The sequence below is a fragment of the Coloeus monedula genome, assembly GCF_965178545.1.
Source record: "Coloeus monedula genome assembly, chromosome: 24".
Lineage (NCBI taxonomy): Eukaryota > Metazoa > Chordata > Aves > Passeriformes > Corvidae > Coloeus > Coloeus monedula.
The window spans coordinates 6,568,103-6,589,059 of NC_138804.1; the positions used below are offsets into that span (position 1 = coordinate 6,568,103).

Sequence of the window (20,957 nt, forward strand, 5' to 3'; positions counted from 1 at the left end):
CACTGGAAGTTTGGGAACACCTTGAGCTCCCTGATTGCCTTTTTTCCCCCCAGAAAACTGTCCCGTTTTTCTGGGTCATTTCCATGGCAAGGCCTCAGGGGCTGCTGCTGCATTTTGATTTTAGCACTCGGGTTTGCTGCAGGGTGAAATTCCCACCAAGATATTAAATGCACTCGGGGGGTGTTTGTTGGGAATGGGGAAACCCAAAGCTCAAGTGCAGTTCGGAACTAAAACTCCAGCAGAAGGAACAGCACGAGAGAGATGCACCACGGGAAATCAAACATTGTTTTTCCTGGCTTTTCCCAGCTGGTCAGCATTTCCAGGAAGGGCTGGGATGGAGGAAGATCTGCAGTTATGTCGTTTATTCCATCAGGGGTGTTTGGCTGCTGACAAATGAGGAGCTGCCACCTCTCTCAGCTTTAATTTTGCTCTCATGTTTTAACGTTAGGACTTTCAGGACTCATCCTTAAGCTGGACTTTGCTGCTCCTGCCCCAAGTCTGGCAGATTTGGCACTTTGAAGGTGGAGGAATCCAGCAGAGTGGAATTCTGTCACAGGGATTCGGCAAAACAGGGATTTGCAAACCAGGAAATTTGTCCGGAAAACAACGAAGGATCCGAAGGAGAACAATGAGGAAACCGTGAGGAATTTGGGGAATCTTGCAGAGCTTTGAAAGTGAAGGAAAACCAAAGCTCTCTCCTGCCTGGGTGCAGAGGATCATTCCCGGTTGTCCGTGCTGGGGAGGACAAACTGCAGCCCCCGAGTTCATGTTGGAGTCTGGAATCTCAGAATCCTTGAGGCGGGACCTTCTGGGATCACCAAGTCCTTCTATCCCCCAGCAGCACCACGGCCACCACTGCCCGTGTCCCCAAGGGCCACCTCCACGCCCTCTCAGCACCTCCAGGGATGGGGCTCCACCACTTCCTTGATTCCACCTGAGCCAACGCTTCGCAGCCCTTTCCCCGAGGAAATGTTCCCAAATATCCAATCTCAACTTCCCTGGCCCAGCCTGAGGCCGTTCCCTCTCCTCCTGTCCCTGTTCCCTGCCAGCACAGCCCGACCCCCCCGGCTGCCCCCTCCTGTCAGGGACTTGTGCAGAGCCACAAGGGCCCCCCTGAGCCTCCTTTGCTCCAGGCTGAGCCCCTTTCCAGCTCCCTCAGGAACTCTCCAGCCCCTTCCCAGCTCTGCTTCCTTCCCTGGACACGCTCCAGCCCCTCCCAGTCCTTCTTTTCCAAAACTGCCCCCAAAATTCGAGGTGTGACCTCACCAGTGCCCAGCACTCTGAACGGGGACTCTGAACATTTTGCCTTCAGCAGGAGGAAGGTAAGACCAAAATGTTCTGGTTTTCCATCAGAGGAAGGAAAGTGGGGATTTGGTGTCTTAAAGCAGCACTTCTGGAGTCGGGATCCATGGATTTGAGGGTGTTGGAGGAGGAAAAGCCTCCCCGTGCCAGGACACGTGAAGGCCACAACAGCGGCAGGGCCACGCTGGGGCCGGCACGGGCCGTCCATGGGTTGTGTGTTTACCTTGCAGCCGGGCTAGGGAAGAGCTCCAAATGCGCATTTTCCTCCTGAAATATTGACTCCAGTGTTTCCCTGCTCGGGGCCCGGGCAGAAATGATGTTTCATATTTTAAAAATAAACATGGCTTTTCCAGAGGCGTCAATGCAGCCCCAGAGCTCCCAGCACACCTCTGCCTCGCGCCCTCTCCGCGAGGCTTTAATGCTGCTTGTGTGCCACAAGCTCTGCTGGTGAAAATATCCACCTGAAATGTATTTATCTTTGCTAATTAACAGCAGAATGACACAGAGCAACTTTATATTTCCCCCGCAAGAACAGCCATAGAGGCTGCATTTATGGAGGGCTCTGAATGATCCCCATTCATGGCGAGGAAGAGCTGCCTGCACCAAGGGATCCTTGTGTGCAGGGCAGGGGAACAGGAAGAATCCCAGCCCAGACGGGTCCAGAGCAAAACCTCCCAGATTTCGGGGGTTTATTTCACTCTGGGCCCTGATGGTGGACGGGGGCAGTTCTGTGTATTTGGGGAGCAAAGGCTGTGTGTGAACACGGGAGGGGATCAGGGAACAGGGACTGAGGGCTTTGCGCTGCACTAAACCTGGGATTTTATAAATGTACCCATGAAAGCATCCAGAGAGGAAGGGAAGGGGTGGAAGGGACCTTAAATCCCATCCCACCCCTGCCATGGCAGGGACACCTCCCACTGTGCCAGGCTGCTCCAGCCCCAATGTCCAGCCTGGCCTTGGGCACTGCCAGGGATCCAGGGGCAGCCCCAGCTGCTCTGGCAATTCCATCCAGCCCCTGCCCACCCTGCCAGGGAACAATTCCTGCCCAAGATCCCATCTAACCCCATTCTTTTTCAGTTCAAAGCCATTCCCTGTGTCCCGTCTCTCCATCCCTTGTCCAAAGTCGTTCTCCATCTTTCCTGTTGCTCCTCCAGGCTTCTCCTCTCCAGGCTGCCCAATCTCAATCCCGCCACCCTCTCCTCAGGCAGAGCTGCTCCATCCCTCACCTGGAGCATTTCCTCCTCCTGGCTGAAAATTCCCGGAGCTGTTGGCTCCAGGGCTGGCTGAAAGCCGGGGATTGCTGCTGTGGGAAGACAGTGGGACAAATCCACGCTGGTTTTGCATGAGAACATCGCCAGATTTGGGTATTTTAATTAACACTTTTCATGTTAAAGAGTTAAGAGGAGCCTGGCAGCTTCAGCAAGGACAGGTCCTTTTTTCCCCTCATCAAAGAGCCTCTCTCCCCAGGAGCTCCCGGGCTGCTGAAGAGCTTTTGGAGGAAAGAGAGACTCTGGATAAGGGAAGAGAAACTGGGCTTTGAGTTAAAGGAGCTTTGCATGGCCCTGCACTCGCACGGTGCAGATTAAATGGATGAGGGATCCAAGGATGTGCTGCTGGAAAAGGTGAGCAGAACCCAATCCATCGGAGAAGGGCTTTAATCGAGCGACAGCAGCGTAAAGCAGTGGTTAAAAACCAGAAACCAGATGCAGCGCTTTGTGACAGAGCCGTCGTTAAATCCCTCTTCCCCCGTACCACATCCCCCCGCTGCTCCTCCACAAACATCGGATTCCGCCTCATTCGCAGCACCCTGGGCCTCGGCGGCTGGCGGGGATCGCTGGGGTTTGCGGCAGGAGCTGCATCTCCCTCGTGTGTGCGGAGCTGAGCGCTGCGCTGCCAGCTCAGCCTAAACCCTGAGCTCGGGCCGGCCCCCGCCCCTCCGTTTATCTGCTTCGGCTTCCAGCCGTGAGGTTTTATCCCTTTCTCCCCTCCCTGCTCTGCTCACAGGGGCTCGGCCTCACAGAGGAGCGACTGTTCCCTGCAGGAAAACTGCTCCGCATCCCGGCTTTTCAGCCGCGCTCCCAAACCTTCCTCTGCCTTCCCGCTCCCGCAGGATGCTGTCCTGGGCTCGGCACAGCGGGGACTGCCAGGGGACCTGTGTGACGCTGGAGCTGTCCCCTCCTGGCTCTGCCTGGCACCCCCAGCCCCTCTGCTCTGCCCAGCCCTGCGGGCAGCAGCCGCTGACTGACAGCCCCACCGCAGCTCCCCGGGGCTGCTCTCACTGGCCCCACTGTTCCATCCCCACATTCCCCACCTTCCCCCGCCCCGGGGCCCTTTATAGCTCCCCGTGCCCTTCCAGCAGCAATGGGGCCATTGTGGGGGCCTGGGGGCCGGCGGGGCCGGGCAGGGCTGGGCATCGCCCCCTCCCCACCCTGGAGCAGCATCTCCCCCTGCTCCTTCCCCCTGCCCCTCTCCCCTCGCTGCCCCCCCGGCCCCCGGCGCGTCAGGGGCTGGCTCGGAGCCTCCGGAGCGGGGCAGGTTAATACCCGGGGCCAGGGCTCTGCCCCGCACTCGCAGCCCGGCGCGGCCATGGCCAGGATCTGCGGTGCCCTGCTGCTCTCGCTGCTGCTGCTCCTGCACAGCCCCGGCGCCTGCGGGGCCCCTCCGCAGCCCCGCGGTGAGTGGGGAGCTGGGGGAGCCGGGGGTGCTGGGGGAGCCGGGGGTGCTGGGGGGGGGAGCTGGGCGTCCCCTGTGCCTCCTGCCTGGCGCTGGGAGGGGGAAGGAGGCGAGAAAGCCCAGCGAGAGCCAGGGAGGCGCAGGAGCTGTGTCCAGTGTGCCCCTGGAGCTGGGTTGGCTCCTGCGGGGCCAGCGCAGGTGGCCCCGGGCAACCTCTTGGGGCTGGAGGAGGCCCAGGTGGGACAAGGGCTCTGCTGTCCCTTCCCTCCCCTCTCCAGCTCCACGAGGGCTGCTCTGGCTGGGAGCTGGAGCAGGAGCTGCTTTGTCCCTCCGAAGGGAAGGTCCGGGTCGGGTGCTGGGAACGGGACTTGCCCCGGGTTTTCTTCGTCTGCTCCTGAGCAAAATCCTGCTCTGTTTGACATTCCTGGTAGGGAGTAGGGCAGCCAGGAGCAGGTGAGCTGCACGGGCTCTAAATGCCAGCCTGGAATGAGTGCCAGCAAGGGCTGGACACCTGGGAAAGGGCTGGACACCCAGGGAAGGGCTGGACACCCAGGGAAGGGCTGGACACCCAGGGAAGGGAGGGTCTGGTCCTCAGGAGCATCTCTGCCCTTCCCCAGGCTCCAGGCAGCCTGGAGAAGCCTCTGCAGGAGAGGCAAACTCGGCTCCAAGGCCAAACTTGTGGGAATTACAGATATTTGATGGTCTGATGGTGATGATGATGATGATACCGCCCCTCACACAGCCACGGGCAGCCTCAGCTGTGCAGGTGTGACAGTGACTGCAGAGGCGCCTGGGGCTGAGGGAGGGGGGATTTGGGATCAGCTGAGCCCTTTCTCCTCCGGAATTTGGGGAAGGAGGCTTCTCTTTGTGCAGAGTTGGGAAATGGAACGGAGCCGTGGCTGAGCTCAGCCCTGCTCTAAAACAAACCCCTCTAGTCCTGGCTTACTGCGCTGCTTTCCCGGTGGTTTAATGGATACGGCAAAGATGCCCCGAGGGGGATTTTCGGCTAAATCCAGGCGTGAATTCAGCTGTTCCCGAAAAATTCCTAGTGCAGATATTTGTAAATGTAGGGGAAGATTTTATTTCTGGTTTAATTCAAGTTTAAACTAAACTGTGCTGAGTCAAGGTGTCAATCAGAGCAAGTGACTGTCACCTCCTGGAGCAAACAGGGCCTGGCTGTGGCTGAAATCCCACAAATCTCCCACCTGATACCCCTTCTTTCCTCTTCACTTCTCTGGAATAGACTCCACTCCCATAAAAAGAGGTTTAAAATGTTATTCAGGGCAAAACTACCGAGGAGAAATAAATAAAATAGATAGACCTCAACATTTCTATTGGCTCCAGCTGTTCTTAGGGAAATAAAATCACTTTTCCTGCTGGGTTTGTCACTAAATCCAGAGGTGATTCATCAGCACAAAGGGGGATTTGTGTTTTCTATCTGGAGGAATTAATTGTGGGGCTTTGAGCCTTTCCCTGGACCTCCATTTCTCACCTGTGGGCACAAGGAACCCCTGGAAAAGGGATTTCCAGTGCTGCAGATGGATCTCCAAGGGAATTTTCCTTCCTCTGCAATGAATTTGGGGGGGGGGGGGGGGAATGAAATTCATCCATGTGGGGAAAGGTTAGACTGGATTTTAGTGGAAATTCCAGCTCCTGACAAAGTGACCCCTGCCTGACCTGCTTCCCCCTTCAGATTCACCCTCGGTGCCCCTCAGGACACAAACCTGATTATTTCCTTTAGGGATCCATTGCAGGGTATTTATTTTTATCCGTCCCAACGACTGAAAGCCCCCTTAGATCTCACGCTGAGGACCGTCTGTAATATTTCTGTCACCATTTGGAGCAGATCTGTTGGCCCAAAAGCTCCCATTTGAAAATCTGTCCACAGGAACCTCCTTTGTGACAGGAACTCCCTGGGCCCCGCAGAAATCAAATGTTACCAGAGCACTTGGTGGCCTGACAGAGACAGGGAATGAGAGGGAAAAAGCATCGGAAAGAACAGGATGCCACAGATCTGCTGGGGGAAATGAGGCAGTTCATTCAGGAAATCGTACAAACCACCAGGCCTTCTTTTATGTCTTGCCACAGCTGAAAATGAAGGTGGAAAATGGCTTGAAAGCAAGAAATTAAAATAATAATAATAATAATAATAGTAATTCAGCTTGTTGCATTGCTGATACCTCCTGTTTATAGCATCTCCTTTTCACTGTGGGTATTCATGGGGCTGTAGAGAATAATTAGCGATTATTAATTATCAATTATTAGTTATCAGTTATTTATTATCAGTTATGGGTTCCAGATTTCTCTGTTGTTTTCCCCTCACAGACATGAACCAGCTCCGTGCTGTGTTACAGATTTTATTCTTGCTGCACAGGGGTCTGGCTCCTGCTGTGCTGGGGCTTCACCTGGGAATGTTGTTCCCAACCCCAGCTGATCCCTGAGTGCCACGCCTGGCTCTGGCCCCGTTCCCGTTAATTGATATCCGTGGGATCGGTTATCCAGCTCTGAGGTGCAGTAACGCCTTTCCAGCCTTTTCTGGATGCAGAAATGCAGCTCAGGTTTCAGTCCACAGCTTTATCCCTCCTTCCCTCCCTCCTTCCTCCCCTCAGTGTTGTCCTTCCTTCCTTCCTTCCTTCCTTCCTTCCTTCCTTCCTGAATTCCTTCCTTCCTGAATTCCTTCCTGAATTCCTTCCTGAATTCCTGAATTCCTGAATTCCTGAATTCCTTCCTGAATTTCTGAATTCCTTCCTGAATTCCTTCCTGAATTCCCGAATTCCTGAATTCCTTCCTTCCTTCCTGAATTCCTGAATTCCTGAATTCCTTCCTGAATTCCTTCCTTCCTGAATTCCTGAATTCCTTCCTGAATTCCTTCCTGAATTCCTTCCTTCCTGAATTCCTTCCTGAATTCCTGAATTCCCGAATTCCTGAATTCCTTCCTGAATTCCTTCCTTCCTTCCTTCCTGAATTCCTTCCTTCCTTCCTGAATTCCTTCCTTCCTTAATTCCTTCCGAATTCCTTCCTTCCGAATTCCTTCCTTCTGAATTCCTTCCTTCCTCCCGTCATTTCACAGCTTTATCCCTCCCTCCTTTCCGTCTTCCCTCCCTCCTTCCTTCTCTCCATGCTGTCACTCCACACCTTTATCCCTCCCTGCCTCCCTCTCTCTGCTCTGCCGTAGGTGGATGAGGTTCCTGCAGCCCTCAGTGACATCCTGAGGTGACAAGGGACACCCTGCTCATCACAAGCCCGTGTCACCCCCCAGGAACTCTGCCTTCCTACAGGGGCTTCCCTAGAAAAGCAAAAAGCATTTAAAATACTCGGTTAAATTGTGAAACAGAGGAAGGTCTGAATCTCGCAGCTCCTCTGTGCAACAGCGCCGTTCTCTCCCTCCTGGGACACTCCTCCCTCCTTCCCCTTTGATGTCTCCTCCGTCCCTGCCGTCCCCAGGCACCCTGTGCAGGACCAAGCCCACGGACCTGGTGTTCATCATCGACAGCTCGCGCAGCGTGCGGCCGCACGAGTTCGAGAAGATCAAGGTGTTCGTGTCGCGCGTGATCGAGGCGCTGGACGTGGGCCCCAACACCACCCGCGTGGGCGTCGTCAACTTCGCCAGCGCCGTGCGCAGCGAGGTCTCCCTGCAGAGCCACCAGAGCAAGGCGGCACTGCTGCAGGCCGTGCGCAGGATCCAGCCCCTCTCCACGGGCACCATGACCGGCCTGGCCATCCAGTTCGCCATCAGCCGCGCCTTCAGCGCCGCCGAGGGCAGCAGGGGCAGCGCGCCCAACTTCAAAAAGGTAAGGAGGAGAGGAGAGGGTCCGGTTCGTCCAGCTCGGTGCTTGGCATCCATCGTGGAGTGGTTGGAAAAGGCAGAAAGGTGATTTTCTCCGGGCTTTGTTTGGGTGTGGACGCGTGGGGGTTGATTGTCACAGGTGGAAAACCTGTGGGAGGCTTGACAACCTCTGGGAAGTTCACACCTCTGGGAAGTTCACACCTCTGGGAAGTTCACACCTCTCAAGTCTTGAAAACTTCTGGGAGGTTCCAACCTCTCTGTCCTTGAAATTCTCCTTCAGGTTCAAACTGCTCAATTTCTGCTTGAAAACCTCTGGGAAGTTCACACCTCTCAATTCTTCTTGCAGTCTTCTGTGAGGTTCCAACCCTTCAACTCTTGAAGACCTCTGGGAGGTTCAAACCTCCCAATTCTTGAAACCTTTTGGGAGGTTCAAACCTCTCAATTCTTCTTGGAATCCTCGGAGAGGTTCAAACCTCTCCATTCTTCTCGCAAACAAAGCTCATCTTTGGGACTTAGTGACAGGAAATGCGACACTCCTTGTAACACTTTCAGTCTCAGTCCCTGGTTTTGGTCTTAACTCAGCCTGGCATTTACACACACCACTGGCCACTCCTGTAGATCGGAGAGACGTTTCCACTGAGCTGTCCATGGAAATGCTGGATCCTCATCTCCGGAATCTCTTCCACACCGTTCTGTATCCCCTTTCCTCGTGCACGCTCTTCCTGCTGCCAGACACCCCCCAGCCCTTGCTGTTCCCTGTCACCTCTGGCTGCGTGCTACAAACGATCCTGGAATTCCCTGAAGCCTCCTTTTCTGGACAGCTGGACAAGTGGAGAGCAGTGGGCTTTGGAATGATTTATCTGAGGCAGTAAAAAAAGGGGGGAAAAGGAAATCCCTCCTTGCTTTTCCCTCTTCCCTTCCACTTCGGAGCTGATCCAGAATCACAGAAAGGCGCTGGAAGGGGTGTCTGGAGCTCACCCTGTGCTCCAGTGGGGCTGCCCAGGACCATGCCCGGGTGGCTTTTCAGTGCCTCCACGGGGTGGAAAACTCCACAACCATTTGTATTCTTGGCTCCCTGGTTATTTTTTCCCTTTTTTCCTACTCCTTGAAGTCCAGCCAGCCTTTCCCTTCTGCTCAGGGTGACCCCATCCCCAGTCTGGGAGGAGGAACAGGTCATGCAGGGATTGAGGGAGAAGCTTCCAGAAACACCGGACACGGTCCTTGCTCCTTCCCACAGCAGAAATCCAACAAATCCTCATGCAAATCCGGTTGTCAGCGTCCCGAAGCATCACACGGAGCTTGGCTCTCGCTGTGCTTTGTGCAGCAAACGTCACCCCGGGCCAGGGAAAAGCACAATTTGTTTCCACAGGAGCTCTGAGAAAAACTGCTCCCACCTTCCTCAAACCCCGCAGGGAGCCCAATTACTTCCACCTTGTTTTTTGGGGAAGAATAGCAAATAAATTGGCAAATTGCTGAGCAGATCCAGGGCTTTATCCAGCTCCCTGCCCGACTCTCCTTGGAGCGCCGCTGGAACATCGCGTTCCAGGGGCAGGATGAGCCATCGCTCCCTCATTAGCCGTGGGATCACCGGGAAAGGCTTGCCTGGAGCTGGAAATAGCTGGGGATGCTCGGGAATGCTCGGGTGTCTGAGCGAACCAGGAATAAATCGTGTCAGGAGAACACGGGGGATTTCTGTCTGATCGAAGAAAATGGGATCCAGAATGTCAGCAATTCACAGGGAAAGCTGCTGGTTAAAATGAGGACAAGGTCTGACCTTGAAAAGCAAAATTTCTGAGTTTCCCTCAGAAGATCAGGGCAGGATTCAGCTGTTGGAGGCAGCAGAACTCCACCTGCTCCCAGCTCCCCTCACACGGCAGAGCAGTGCCAGCCCTGCCGGGATCCAGAGGCTCCGACCCTTTCCCAAACCCAGCACATACCAGCACTCAGCTTTTCCACTGACAGAGACCCTCGGACTGCAAATAATTGGGAGGAAGGTTCAAAACTAGCAACAAACAAAGGACATTTTTTCACATTGACTCAGGCTGGCAGGAAAATCATCCACGGTGGGAATCCTGTGAGAAAGTCAGGATTTCCTGAGGATTGGGCGAACCAAATGTGATATTGAGGCGTATTTTTCACGCTCCTTCTGTCAGGCTGCCACAGGTCCCATGGCTGGTGGGTGCTGGGTCCTGCTGTTAAATTCATCTTCCCCACGGGGTCCCTGGTTAATTCCTGACCCCAACTCTTTACTCCCAGGTTTCGTTTCCTCCAAGAGCAGGGCAGAAAGCAGCGGGAATTTTGAATCCTTTATGGCAGATTTCCCCACAGAGGCACCGTGAGGATCTTTCCCATCAAATCCAGGTGTGGATGCTGCAGCTCCATCCTGTCTGGGGCTTCTCTGGGCTCAGGCTCATCTGGGCTCGGGCTCATCTGGGCTCGGGCTTAGCTGAAGATGCTCCCCTGACCTGGAGATGGAGAGGAGCTGATAAATCCTGCAGAATCTCTTGATTTAGGAAGAGAATCCTTCCAGGAGGACACGCGGCTGCTGACAGGACCTGCTGGCAGGGTTTGATCCCCGATTTGATAACGCCTCTGATCCCTGATTTGATAACGCCTCTGATCCCTGATTTGATAACGCCTCTGATCCCCAACTTGATAACGCCTCTGATCCCTGATTTGATAACGCCTGTGATCCCCAACTTGATAACGCCTCTGATCCCTGATTTGATAACGCCTGTGATCCCCAACTTGATAACGCCTCTGATCCCTGATTTGATAAGGCCTGGGATCCCCAATTTGATAAGGCCTGTGATCCCCGATTTGATAACACCTCTGATCCCCGATTTGATAAGGCCTGTGATCCCCGATTTGATAACACCTCTGATCCCCGATTTGATAAGGCCTGGGATCCCCAATTTGATAAGGCCTGTGATCCCCGATTTGATAACGCCTCTGATCCCTGATTTGATAAGGCCTGTGATCCCTGATTTGATAAGGCCTGTGACCCCGGATTTGATAAGGCCTGTGATCCCCGATTTGATAACACCTCTGATCCCCGATTTGATAAGGTCTGTGATCCCCGATTTGATAACACCTCTGATCCCCGATTTGATAACGCCTCTGATCCCCGATTTGATAACACCTCTGATCCCCGATTTGATAAGGCCTGTGATCCCCGATTTGATAAGGCCTGTGATCCCCGATTTGATAAGGCCTCTGTCCGCTGCCGGCCGGGCTGTGGGGGCTCCGATGGGCTGCAGCCGAGGCTGAGCCGAGGGCTCTCTCTCCTGGCAAAAGGCTCCACTGCAGGGACGGATCCGCCCCAGCTCCAGGAGAACCCCGGCACATCCTCTCGCCGCCCCACGCACCCACACCTGCCGCGGGTGAGGCTTTGCTTTATTTTTGCCGCACCGGAAGAGAAAGGCTTGGAATTGTTTGGGTTTTCTCCCTTGGAAGCAGCGGCTGCGGAATTGTGACGCTCCTGGGAATTTTTAACTGTGCAGCCCTTCAAGTGCAGACAAACAGCTGAACTTAGATTGCCAAGCCCTGGGTTTTTCCTGCTTTTTACAGAGGGGAAGCTCTTTCCCCGTTCTGCCTTCCAGCCCAAGCAGCTCCTGTGGCGCTGGCAGTGGTGTCACAATTAATCAGTTGTGAGGAAAAGTGGCAGGGGCAGAAGAACTGGCACAGAGCAAGAATTCGGGTCTTGTGACAAAGTCTCTTTCAGAGGAAAAATAAAGAGGAAAAGGGACAAAGCAGGAGCAGGACTCTGGGAGGCTTTTAACTGGTTCAGAGCTCTGTTTAATCCAAGGTGAAATCCAGTTCCCTCCTAAACCAGCTGCCACTTTAATGCTGGGGTTAGCAGGGCTGGGATTTGGCCTCTGCTGTTTATTTTGGAGCAGAGGATCACAAATCCTGGCACTGACAATGTGACCTCAGGCAGATCCTGTCCCCACTCTGTCCCCATCCTTCAGCTCCTCCACCTATAAATGGGATGAAGCCTTCATCCCGAGTTTCCATGGCATTTCCTGAGATTCTGTGAAGTCCCACACTCAGCTGGGCTTGTCCCCAGTGTCCCTGAAGACCTTTAGTTTGGCTTCAGCTCGAGTTTGGCTGCGAACGACATAAATTTTAATTTGGTTTCCTTAGAGGGGGATGCACCCGTTATCCCTTGAAGGAACCATTCATTCCCAGGCACTTTAACCTTTCCAGCTCGGAAGGAAACTAATTCCACCTAAAAAAGAATGGTTTGTGTGATCTCCAAAGTGCAGGAAGAGCTGGTGGGATTCCCTTTTCCCTTTGTTTTAGAAATGCATACCCTCCCCTCCTCCCCCAGCCTGTTCCACAACCGTTATGGGAATATTGGTGAGAACATCGATGCCCACCCAGCCCTCCCTCCCCGCTGCAGGTGGCCATCGTGGTGACCGACGGCCGGCCCCAGGACGGGGTGCAGGACGTGTCCGCCCGGGCCAGGGCCGCGGGCATCGAGATCTTCGCCATCGGCGTGGGCAGGGTGGACATGGGCACGCTGAGGCAGATGGCCAGCGAGCCCCTGGACGAGCACGTGGACTATGTGGAGAGCTACAGCGTCATTGAGAAGCTGACCCACAAGTTCCAGGAGGCTTTCTGTGGTGAGTCCTGGCATTCCCAGCCCGGAGCTCTGGGGCTGCCAGCCAGCAGGGAATTAGGAATGGTTTGGGTTGGGATGGGCCTTAAAGCTTTGCAGAGAGTCCTGGAATGCTTTGGGTGGGAAGGAGCTTAAATCCCATCCCATCCCACCCCTCCCACTGTGCCAGGCTGCTCCAGCCCCAATGTCCAGCCTGGCCTTGGGCACTGCCAGGGATCCAGGGGCAGCCCCAGCTGCTCTGGCAATTCCATGCCAGCCCCTGCCCACCCTGCCAGGGAACAATTCCTGCCCAAGATCCCATCCAGCCCTGCCCTCTGGCACTGGGAAGCCGTTCCCTGGGTCCTGGCCCTCCAGACCCTTTTCAGAGTGAGCTGTGCTGGGATTTGCTCCACACCCAGCTGGGTTTGCCCTCAGGATGGGGAGGGTTTCCAGTCCTGGCTGTGCCTTGGAGCTGGGAGACTTGTGGAAATTTCTTCCTTGTCTTTATACCTCAGCCACCCTCCCGGGTCACTGCACTGTGTCCTGCTGCAGGATTTAATGATGCAGATTTAATTATGGGGCTGCTGTGGGCTGTGCAGTGCTGGGTGTGAGTGGGGAGGCCCCGGGCTGGCCCCCAGCTGAAGCCACCCCTCTCCTCTCCTCAGTGGTGTCGGACCTGTGTGCCACGGGGGACCACGACTGCGAGCAGGTGTGTGTCAGCACCGCGGGGGCCTACAGGTGCGCCTGCAGGGACGGCTTCAGCCTCAACAGTGACGGCAGGACCTGCACCGGTACGTGAGGGGTCCCAGAGCCAAGAGGGGACGGTGGGGACAGCACTGGGATGTTCTGCTCAGAGCAGGCAGGAAGGAAACGCTGCTCTTACAGCCCAGAATCACCTTCAAACCATTGCTGGGATCTCTTGTTGGGTTTTCATGGATTAACCCCATTTCCTCAGCAATAAATGGCATTAGGGTTCTGTTGGGGTCCCTCTCCCTGCCATGGAGCCCTGGGAGAGGGGTCCTGGGGGGGAGGCATGGGGTTTCCCTGCCCTTGGTCAGCCTCATTCCCCACTGGTTGGTTTGTGTTCCCCTGTGTGGTCAAGGACCCTTGGTCCCATGACTGTAACAGTTCCTGGGCAGAGCTCCAGCCATGTGGCTGGAGAAATAAACATCTCTGAAACATCTAGCAAGAATCTGTCTGTCCATATCTATTTCCTTTCCACGGGACTCCTGGTTTGGTATATGTATGTTGCAGGATCCCCACTGCAACAGGGTTCTATTTTCCTGCATCATTTATTGAGGCCTTTGCTGTCTTCTTCTGCCTCTTTCTCTGTTTTTCCTCAGCTTGCAACGGTGGCTTGGGCTCTGCTCTGGATCTCGTGTTCCTCATCGACGGCTCCAAGAGTGTGAGGCCTGAGAACTTCGAGCTGGTGAAGAAATTCATCAACCAAATCGTGGATTCGCTGGAGGTGTCGGACAAGCAGGCCCAGGTGGGGCTGGTGCAGTACTCCAGCTCTGTCCGGCAGGAGTTCCCCCTGGGGCAGTTCAAGAACAAGAAGGACATCAAAGCAGCAGTGAAGAAAATGTCCTACATGGAGAAGGGGACCATGACAGGCCAGGCTCTGAAGTACCTCGTTGACAGCTCCTTCTCCGCCATCAACGGAGCCCGGCCCGGCGTCCCCAAGGTGGGGATTGTGTTCACCGACGGGCGCTCCCAGGATTATATCTCAGATGCTGCCAAGAAAGCCAAGGACTCAGGTAGGGCTCCTGAATTCCCAGCGGCTTCTTCTCCCTTGGGACTCTTGGGAAAGGTGGCTCTTAGGATACTACAGAGTAATTTTGGAGAGATAGTCCCTGACTGTCCCTCCTCGCAGAGAGCTTGGAGCACCTCAGTCTGGGTGCACCTCAGTGCTGGTTCTAGAGCCCCTCTGTGTCTTTGGAGGAGTTTCTGCTGGGCAGGGTGGAGTTCCACCCCTTGGAATGGGATGGATGGGATGGATGGGATGGATGGGATGGATGGGATGGAGGGGATGGAGGGGATGGAGGGGATGGATGGGATGGAGGCGATGGAGGGGATGGAGTTCCACCCATTGGAATGGGATGCAGGGGATGGATGGAGTTTCACCCGTTGGAGTGGGATGGATGGGATGGATGGGATGGATGGGATGGATGGGATGGATGGGATGGAGTTCCACCCGTTGGAGTGGGATGGATGGGATGGATGGGATGGATGGGATGGATGGGATGGATGGGATGGATGGAGTTTCACCCGTTGGAGTGGGACGCACCCAGCTCTAATTGCTCCACACAAACGTGGAGGGAACTGCAGGGGGAGCTCAGAGTTAGGAGGTTCCAGCATCCTCAGGGCTGGATGGGGCTTGGAGCAACCTGGGCTGGTGGGAGGTGATGGAACAAGAGGAGCTTTAAGGTCCCTCCCAACCCAAGCCAGTCTGGGATTTGTCTGGGGTTGATCGGGAAACCCAGCCCAGCATCAGAGGCACACGAGAGGCAAAACCAACAAATCCCAGGAGCTGTAGGGCCGAGCATGGCTTGGCTGCATCAGCCTCAAGGCCTGGAAAAGGCAAAAAAGCCCCAATAAAACAATAAACAAAGCACAGACACGGATTAAGGAGGAACCCCAGGCACATTAATAAGAAACTTTCCTCAGCTGCTGTTGCAGGGAAACGCTCGGTGGCCACACACGGATGGATTTCTGTGTCTGAGCCCCATGAAATATGAATGCCTCGAGAGCTGCCCCTGTGCTGACCTGCTGAGCGCGTTCCCAGTCTGACACCCCCGTGCTAAAAGGATCCAGCCCTCGGGAATTCACTCAGGAATTGCTGAATCCTTCCCTTCCTTTTAACTTGGCTCTCCACCACTAGATGGGACTCGGGGCCAGCACATAACCGGAAAGGTCAGGGAGCTCGTGGAAAACCAATGTTTACAAAGCACTCTGACATCTTACGGGGCTGTGCAGCTCTCATAAAACAAAAGGTTCTTGTAAAGAGCATTTATAGAATTTATTCCTCCCTGGTGATAAAACTTTGTGCCGCGTCTCTCCCTCCTCTCTTGTCCCCGCGAGGAAATCTCTTATCTGTCCATAAGTTATGGCTGGGGGATAAACAAGTGCTTAAAATGAGACTGCAGAATTGTTCAGCGAGCTCAGCCTTGGAAAAACAAAGCGATATTGGATATATCCAGAGAAAGGCAAAAAGGGGAGCAGAGAAACATTCCCAGTGCCTGGGCATGGACAAGGAGAGACCAATATTTCGAATCAGGGGTTAATTAATACCACCCATGATGGGAAAATTGCATTTCAGTTCAATAGAAACGGCTTGAACGCAGATCAGCCTCTTGGCAGAGCAGGACAAAACCTGGACAAGTTCTAAACTCCCAGTGGGGGCTGCAGTTTTAGGAGGAGACTCAGCTCCATTCTGCTGACCCCAAGTCCCTGCTGCAGGGGGTTTGGCCACTCAGGGGCTCATTAACAGGCCTTGATTAACAGGGGCTGAGCCTATTTTGGAAACTTCCAGTTTCCCTTTGCTGTGTTATCACTTCCATATCAGTAGCACAGTGTTACCACTGCCTGTCCTTTCTTGCATCTCCAAAACTCGTTCCTGTGCTCATTGGCTGGGAAATTCCAGTAAAACTCTGCCTGCAAAATTATTTTGGCCCCTGTTTGACCTGGCTGAAAGAAGCATCTCCAAAACCTTGTTCTTGTGCCCACAGCGCTCGTGGTCTGGTAAATTTTAATAAAAACTCTGCCTGTAAAATTACTTTGGCCCTATTTGACCTGGCTGGAAGGAGTCTGGAAGAGCGGAGGTGGGGGGGTTAATTCCCAGTTAGGATCTGGAGCTGTGTGGGGCCTGAGGGTCCAGGGGGTGGATGAGGATGTCCAGCCTGGCAGGGGTGGCACTGTGCCAGCTCTGTGCCGCTGACAGCATCCCGTTCCCGGATTTAGGATTTCGGATGTTTGCCGTGGGAGTTGGCAACGCCGTGGAGGATGAGCTGAGGGAGATCGCCTCGGAACCGGTGGCTGAGCATTATTTCTACTCTGCCGACTTCAGGACCATCAGCAAGATCGGGAAGAAGCTGCAGATGAAAATCTGTGTTGGTGAGAGGGGATTTGGGATGGAGGGGTTCAGTCACAGCGTTTGAAGGCTGCAGTGAAGGGATGAAAACGCTCTTGGAAGAGCTGCAGATCTTCAGCCTGTGTTGGTGAGAGGGGGTTGGGGAGGGGGTTTATTCCCAGCATTTGAAGGTTGGAGTAGAGGGATGAAAATGCCCTTGAAGAAGCCGAAGATCTGTGTTGGTGAGAGGGGGTTGGGATGGAGGGGTTCAGTCAAGGCTGGAGTGGAGGGCTGGAAACGCCCTTTAGATGGGTGTTATAAAAATCTCTCTGTTCCTGGCGTGTGGAGCTGGCAGAACACACAGAAGGACCAGGACACGTCAATATTTTGGGTGGCTGCCTGAAGAAAAGCAGCCCCCACACCTCAGCCAGTCCCCCTCTCCCAAATCCTTCTCCTTCCCTTTTCCTGCACCCTCTGCCCTTCTTCTTCTTCAGAAGTTATGAATTTGTCCCCAGATTCCTAAAGATGGGATCTCCTTTTCTCCTGGAGAAGCTGGAGAGGGATAATCCCTGTGTCTGCAGAGCCAGGATTGCAAGGCAGAGACTCTTTGCCAAGTCTCCTTAAAAAAGTGGGATCAATCCGAGAACAAGAGGATGGGATCTACATGAAACCCCCAACAAATTGCACTTAAAAAGCATTCAAACACATTCAGGCTTCAGCCTTCAAAAAAAGAAAAGGAGATTTCAGAAAACCTCTTTGTTTGTAAGACACCAATTTGGGTAAATACGTTTGCATTTGAGTACTAAAAATAAAGGGAAGGCAAGGAGATATTTGCATTCCTTTGATTCCCAGTGCCAGTTTGTATTTCTCAAGGCTGCCTGGAAATCTTCTGTTAATCTCCAGCTTTAGGTCACTCCTGGCTGCTTTAAACCCACTGTGTTTTGGTGCAAGTGGTTCCTTTCCTTCAAAAATTCTCGCTTTTATTTCCTCCTTCAGTTTGCTCAACTCAGCGAGGCCTCGTAACCCCTCCCTTTCCTTCCCCTCCCCTTTTCCCTCCTGCTCCAGTCTCAGTTAACTCTCCTTGAAGAACAGATGTAAATTAGTGACACAAATTAGCAAACTGATTAATGCTCGTGGTTCCACCCGCTCAAGGACTGGAGTTACCCAAGCAAAGCTCAAACCAGACTTGGTGGCAGCAGTGCCACCAAGACGTTCACTGGACGTTGTTGGGGACACAGAGGTTGGTTTGTGGTTGGTCGGATCCCAATTTTAGGGCAAACTTGAGGCATCAGGAGCAGAGCTCAGTGGGTTTTTAGAGAACTGGAAATCCAGGGAAAACTTTTCACAGCCGAAATAACAAGAATTTGTGACATTCTCCACTCATCTGCAGTTAAAGCCAGCAGAGATCAGTCAGATAATTAGAAATAATTATATTTTGATTTCCTTCCTGTCTCTGACCAGGACAAGAAGAATTGTTCTGTTTCACTGGGCTTAGGGATTTTGGTTAAATCAATTTTTTTGTGCCACTCATCCCTTGCTGTTGTGACCCACAGAGGAGGATCCGTGTGAGTGCAAATCCATCGTGAAGTTCCAGACCAAAGTAGAAGACCTCATCAGCTCCTTGCAGCAGAAACATATCCTTTGGAAGCTCATCCGGGACTGGCTGTGCTGGGCTGGGCTGGGATTTCCGGAGGGGCCACAGGGAAGGTCTGTTCCTGAGGGAAGGAGTTGGGCTGGGCTTCAGGAAGGTGGGAAGGAGGCACTGAGGGGGGCTGGAGGTGGCGCTCAGAGCTCGGGGCTGGTGGCAAGGTGGAGGTTGGTCAGAAATTGGACTTGATGACCCTGGAGAGCTTTTCCAAGCTCTGGGAGTCTGGGATTGTGGGAAGATGGGGCTGCAGGTCCTGAGGCAGCTGGAACGGGAGGGCTGAGAGCAGCCGTGGCTGGGGCTGGGCTGAGGGCACAAAAACCCTTCCAGCTGATCCATCCCAGCTCCGTGGATGGGATCCTTTCCACGGCAGCGAATTCCCTCAGAGCAAACATCCAGCGCTGCTGGAATTCCTGCAGGGACTGCAGGGACAGAGGCTCCTCTGCAGCCAAACACCTCCGACTGCAGAGTGGGTGGTCTGGCTAATCCAGGGGGGTGCATCCACCCATCCCAAGTTGTCCCAGCTGGCCAAAATTCAGTGCTGGGAGATAAATCCTGATGGAGCCGTTCCCTGGAAGCATCTCCGGCCAGGTGAGTTGGATCCCACCAGAACCGACCTGGTGGGGCTGAGTTCTGCCCTGCTGGGCCCTTCCTAAAGTGGCTGAAAGAGAAAAAAGAGCCACGAAAAATTGCGAGTAGGATTAAAACTTCCCACGGGGAGGGGAATCCGTGGAGCCTCGGGTGGCTCACAGGGGCAGGGGAGATTTCTTACCGCTGAGCATCAGGAGAGGATCCAATTTTAAAAGCAACGTTCTGATCTCCTCCCGCGTTTCTGGGCCCTGCTGTGGGTCCGTTCCTCCTCTGGATCCGAGCGGAGCGAAATCCGTGACCTGTGTGGTGCAGAGGCCACGGGAACTCACAGCTCTGCCCCGGCGGGTGCCTCTCCCAGACACCCAGGAGCAGGAGTCAGCGACAGGAGCAGAAAGCTGCTCTGGAACTCCAGGAAAAGCGCTCTGCTCCTCTCCTCGGGGCCGGCAGCTCCCTCCAACACTCCCCAGAGTTCAGCTCCCAGGTTTGCTCCTCGTTTCTGAGTGAATCCGTGGCTGTGGGAGGACGTGTGAGCACAGACGGCTCCTGCCTCTGCTGAAAGCCATCAGCCTGAGCAGGGCTGGGAGTGCCAGAGGGGATGGGGGCAGATTCCCTCTGCTCCTGCTCCCGGCAGGGCAGCACTTCCATCCTCAGCCTGGGATCATGGAATCCTGGAGTGGTTTGGGTGGGAAGGGGCCTAAATCCCATCCCATCCCACCCCTGCCCTGGCAGGGACACCTCCCACTGTGCCAGGCTGCTCCAGCCCCAATGTCCAGCCTGGCCTTGGGCACTGCCAGGGATCCAGGGGCAGCCCCAGCTGCTCTGGGAATTTCATTCCGTGGCCTCACCACTCTCCCAGGGAGCAATTCCTTCCCAATATCCCATCTAAACCTCTCCTCTTTTAGTTCAAACCTCGCCCCATCACTCTGTGCCCACATAAAAACTCCCCCTCCCAACATTCCCTGTGGTTTTTCCTCCTTAACCCCTCCTCACTGGAAGCTGTGGCCAAAAGGATCGAAGCCCTGGAGAACAAGATCATCTAAAGCCCCAGCACAGCAGTTTTTCACCTCCTTCCCAATGTCACAGAACCAGAACTGCTCCACTTGTCAGGGAGGGCAGCTCAGCCCCGGGGCTCTGGGCAGCTTTTTTTAAGGTCTAGGCTACCTGCATTTGTTTAAAAGGAAGAATTAGAACAGTAGAGCAGACTTTGTATAAAGGGCAGAGCACGGCGTGTGACTGAGAGTTAGACCAGGCTCAAGTTTGTTGCATCTATAGAGTGCATATATTAAAAAAAACCCAAACCTGGAAAGATTTTTTATTTAAAGCTTAATATATATTAATGTGTTAAGGAGTCCTTGATGGTGAGTTCTGTGAATCCTCTGCTGCAGCTTTAGTTTCTATGCATGAGATAATTTAATTTAAAAGTCAGAGTGGCTCGGATCACCCCCAGCCGCTGGGTAAACGCCAAAGCTGAGCTCCTGGCTGTGGTCAGGAATCCGGCGAGGTTTAGTCCCGATCCTGAGCGTGCTCTGCAGACAGGGACGGGCTGCTCCTGCTTGGGTCTGTCCAGAGCTGTGGAACAGCAACGGGAGAAGCTTTCCCAGCAGGGAATGGTGGCAGCGTCCCAGCGCCCTGAGCTGGGCCCGCTCCGAGGGACGTGCAGGGGACATCCCTCTGTGCCTCCGAGTGACACCAGCCCGGTATCCCCTGCTCTGGGCGATCCTGACAAGGCCCAGGGGCTCCCTGTGCCTCTGAGCCCAGCCAGATGTGCCCTGCTGTGTCCCCACACCCTCAGCTGGAGCTCCAGCCCATCGCCCCACCCCGGGAACGCTGCCTGAGCTGCCCTGGAAGCAGAGCCTCGATCCCTGTGCCCACCAGAGGCTCCCTGGCTCAGCCCACACCTCGAAGCACCTTCCGAGCTCAGCCCAGACCGTTCAGACTCTTCTGCTCCTGGATTCCCTGGGAATGGGGGCTGGGAGCACCTGGGGCTGCCCGTCCCTGCAGCTGTAGCTGGCCACGGGTCCCCACGGCACCGCTGGATGCCTTGGGGGAGGTTTGTGGGGTTTTGGGGTTTGTTTATGGGGTTTTATTTTTTGTATCAAAATATTTATACTTGAGACAACGCGAGAAAAGCTTTTCGGGGTGACTTGGCCTGTTCAGAAGTGTCAGCAGAGCAGATGTGGTTTGGTTTTGGGGAAATATTAAAAGTTTGCTGGAAATCTGGAAGCCAGCGTCGTCCTTTGTGTGCGTGCTGAGGAGGTTGCCTGACAGCAGCACCCCTCCCAGGGCT

At 54.4% G+C, this 20,957-nt stretch overlaps 1 protein-coding gene across 1 annotated transcript; it reads left to right on the forward strand.

Moving 5' to 3' along the window:
* Nucleotides 1-3,888: 3,888 nt before the first annotated feature.
* MATN1 (matrilin 1) lies at nucleotides 3,889-19,710 on the forward strand (the record flags this gene model as incomplete). The annotated part of the gene is made up of 8 exons (XM_082296500.1): nucleotides 3,889-3,976; nucleotides 7,420-7,766; nucleotides 12,168-12,390; nucleotides 13,031-13,156; nucleotides 13,709-14,122; nucleotides 16,326-16,478; nucleotides 17,988-18,068; nucleotides 19,661-19,710. 8 exons carry the CDS (start codon nucleotides 3,889-3,891, stop codon nucleotides 19,708-19,710), a joined length of 1,482 nt encoding a protein of 493 aa, XP_082152626.1.
* Nucleotides 19,711-20,957: the final 1,247 nt, after the last annotated feature.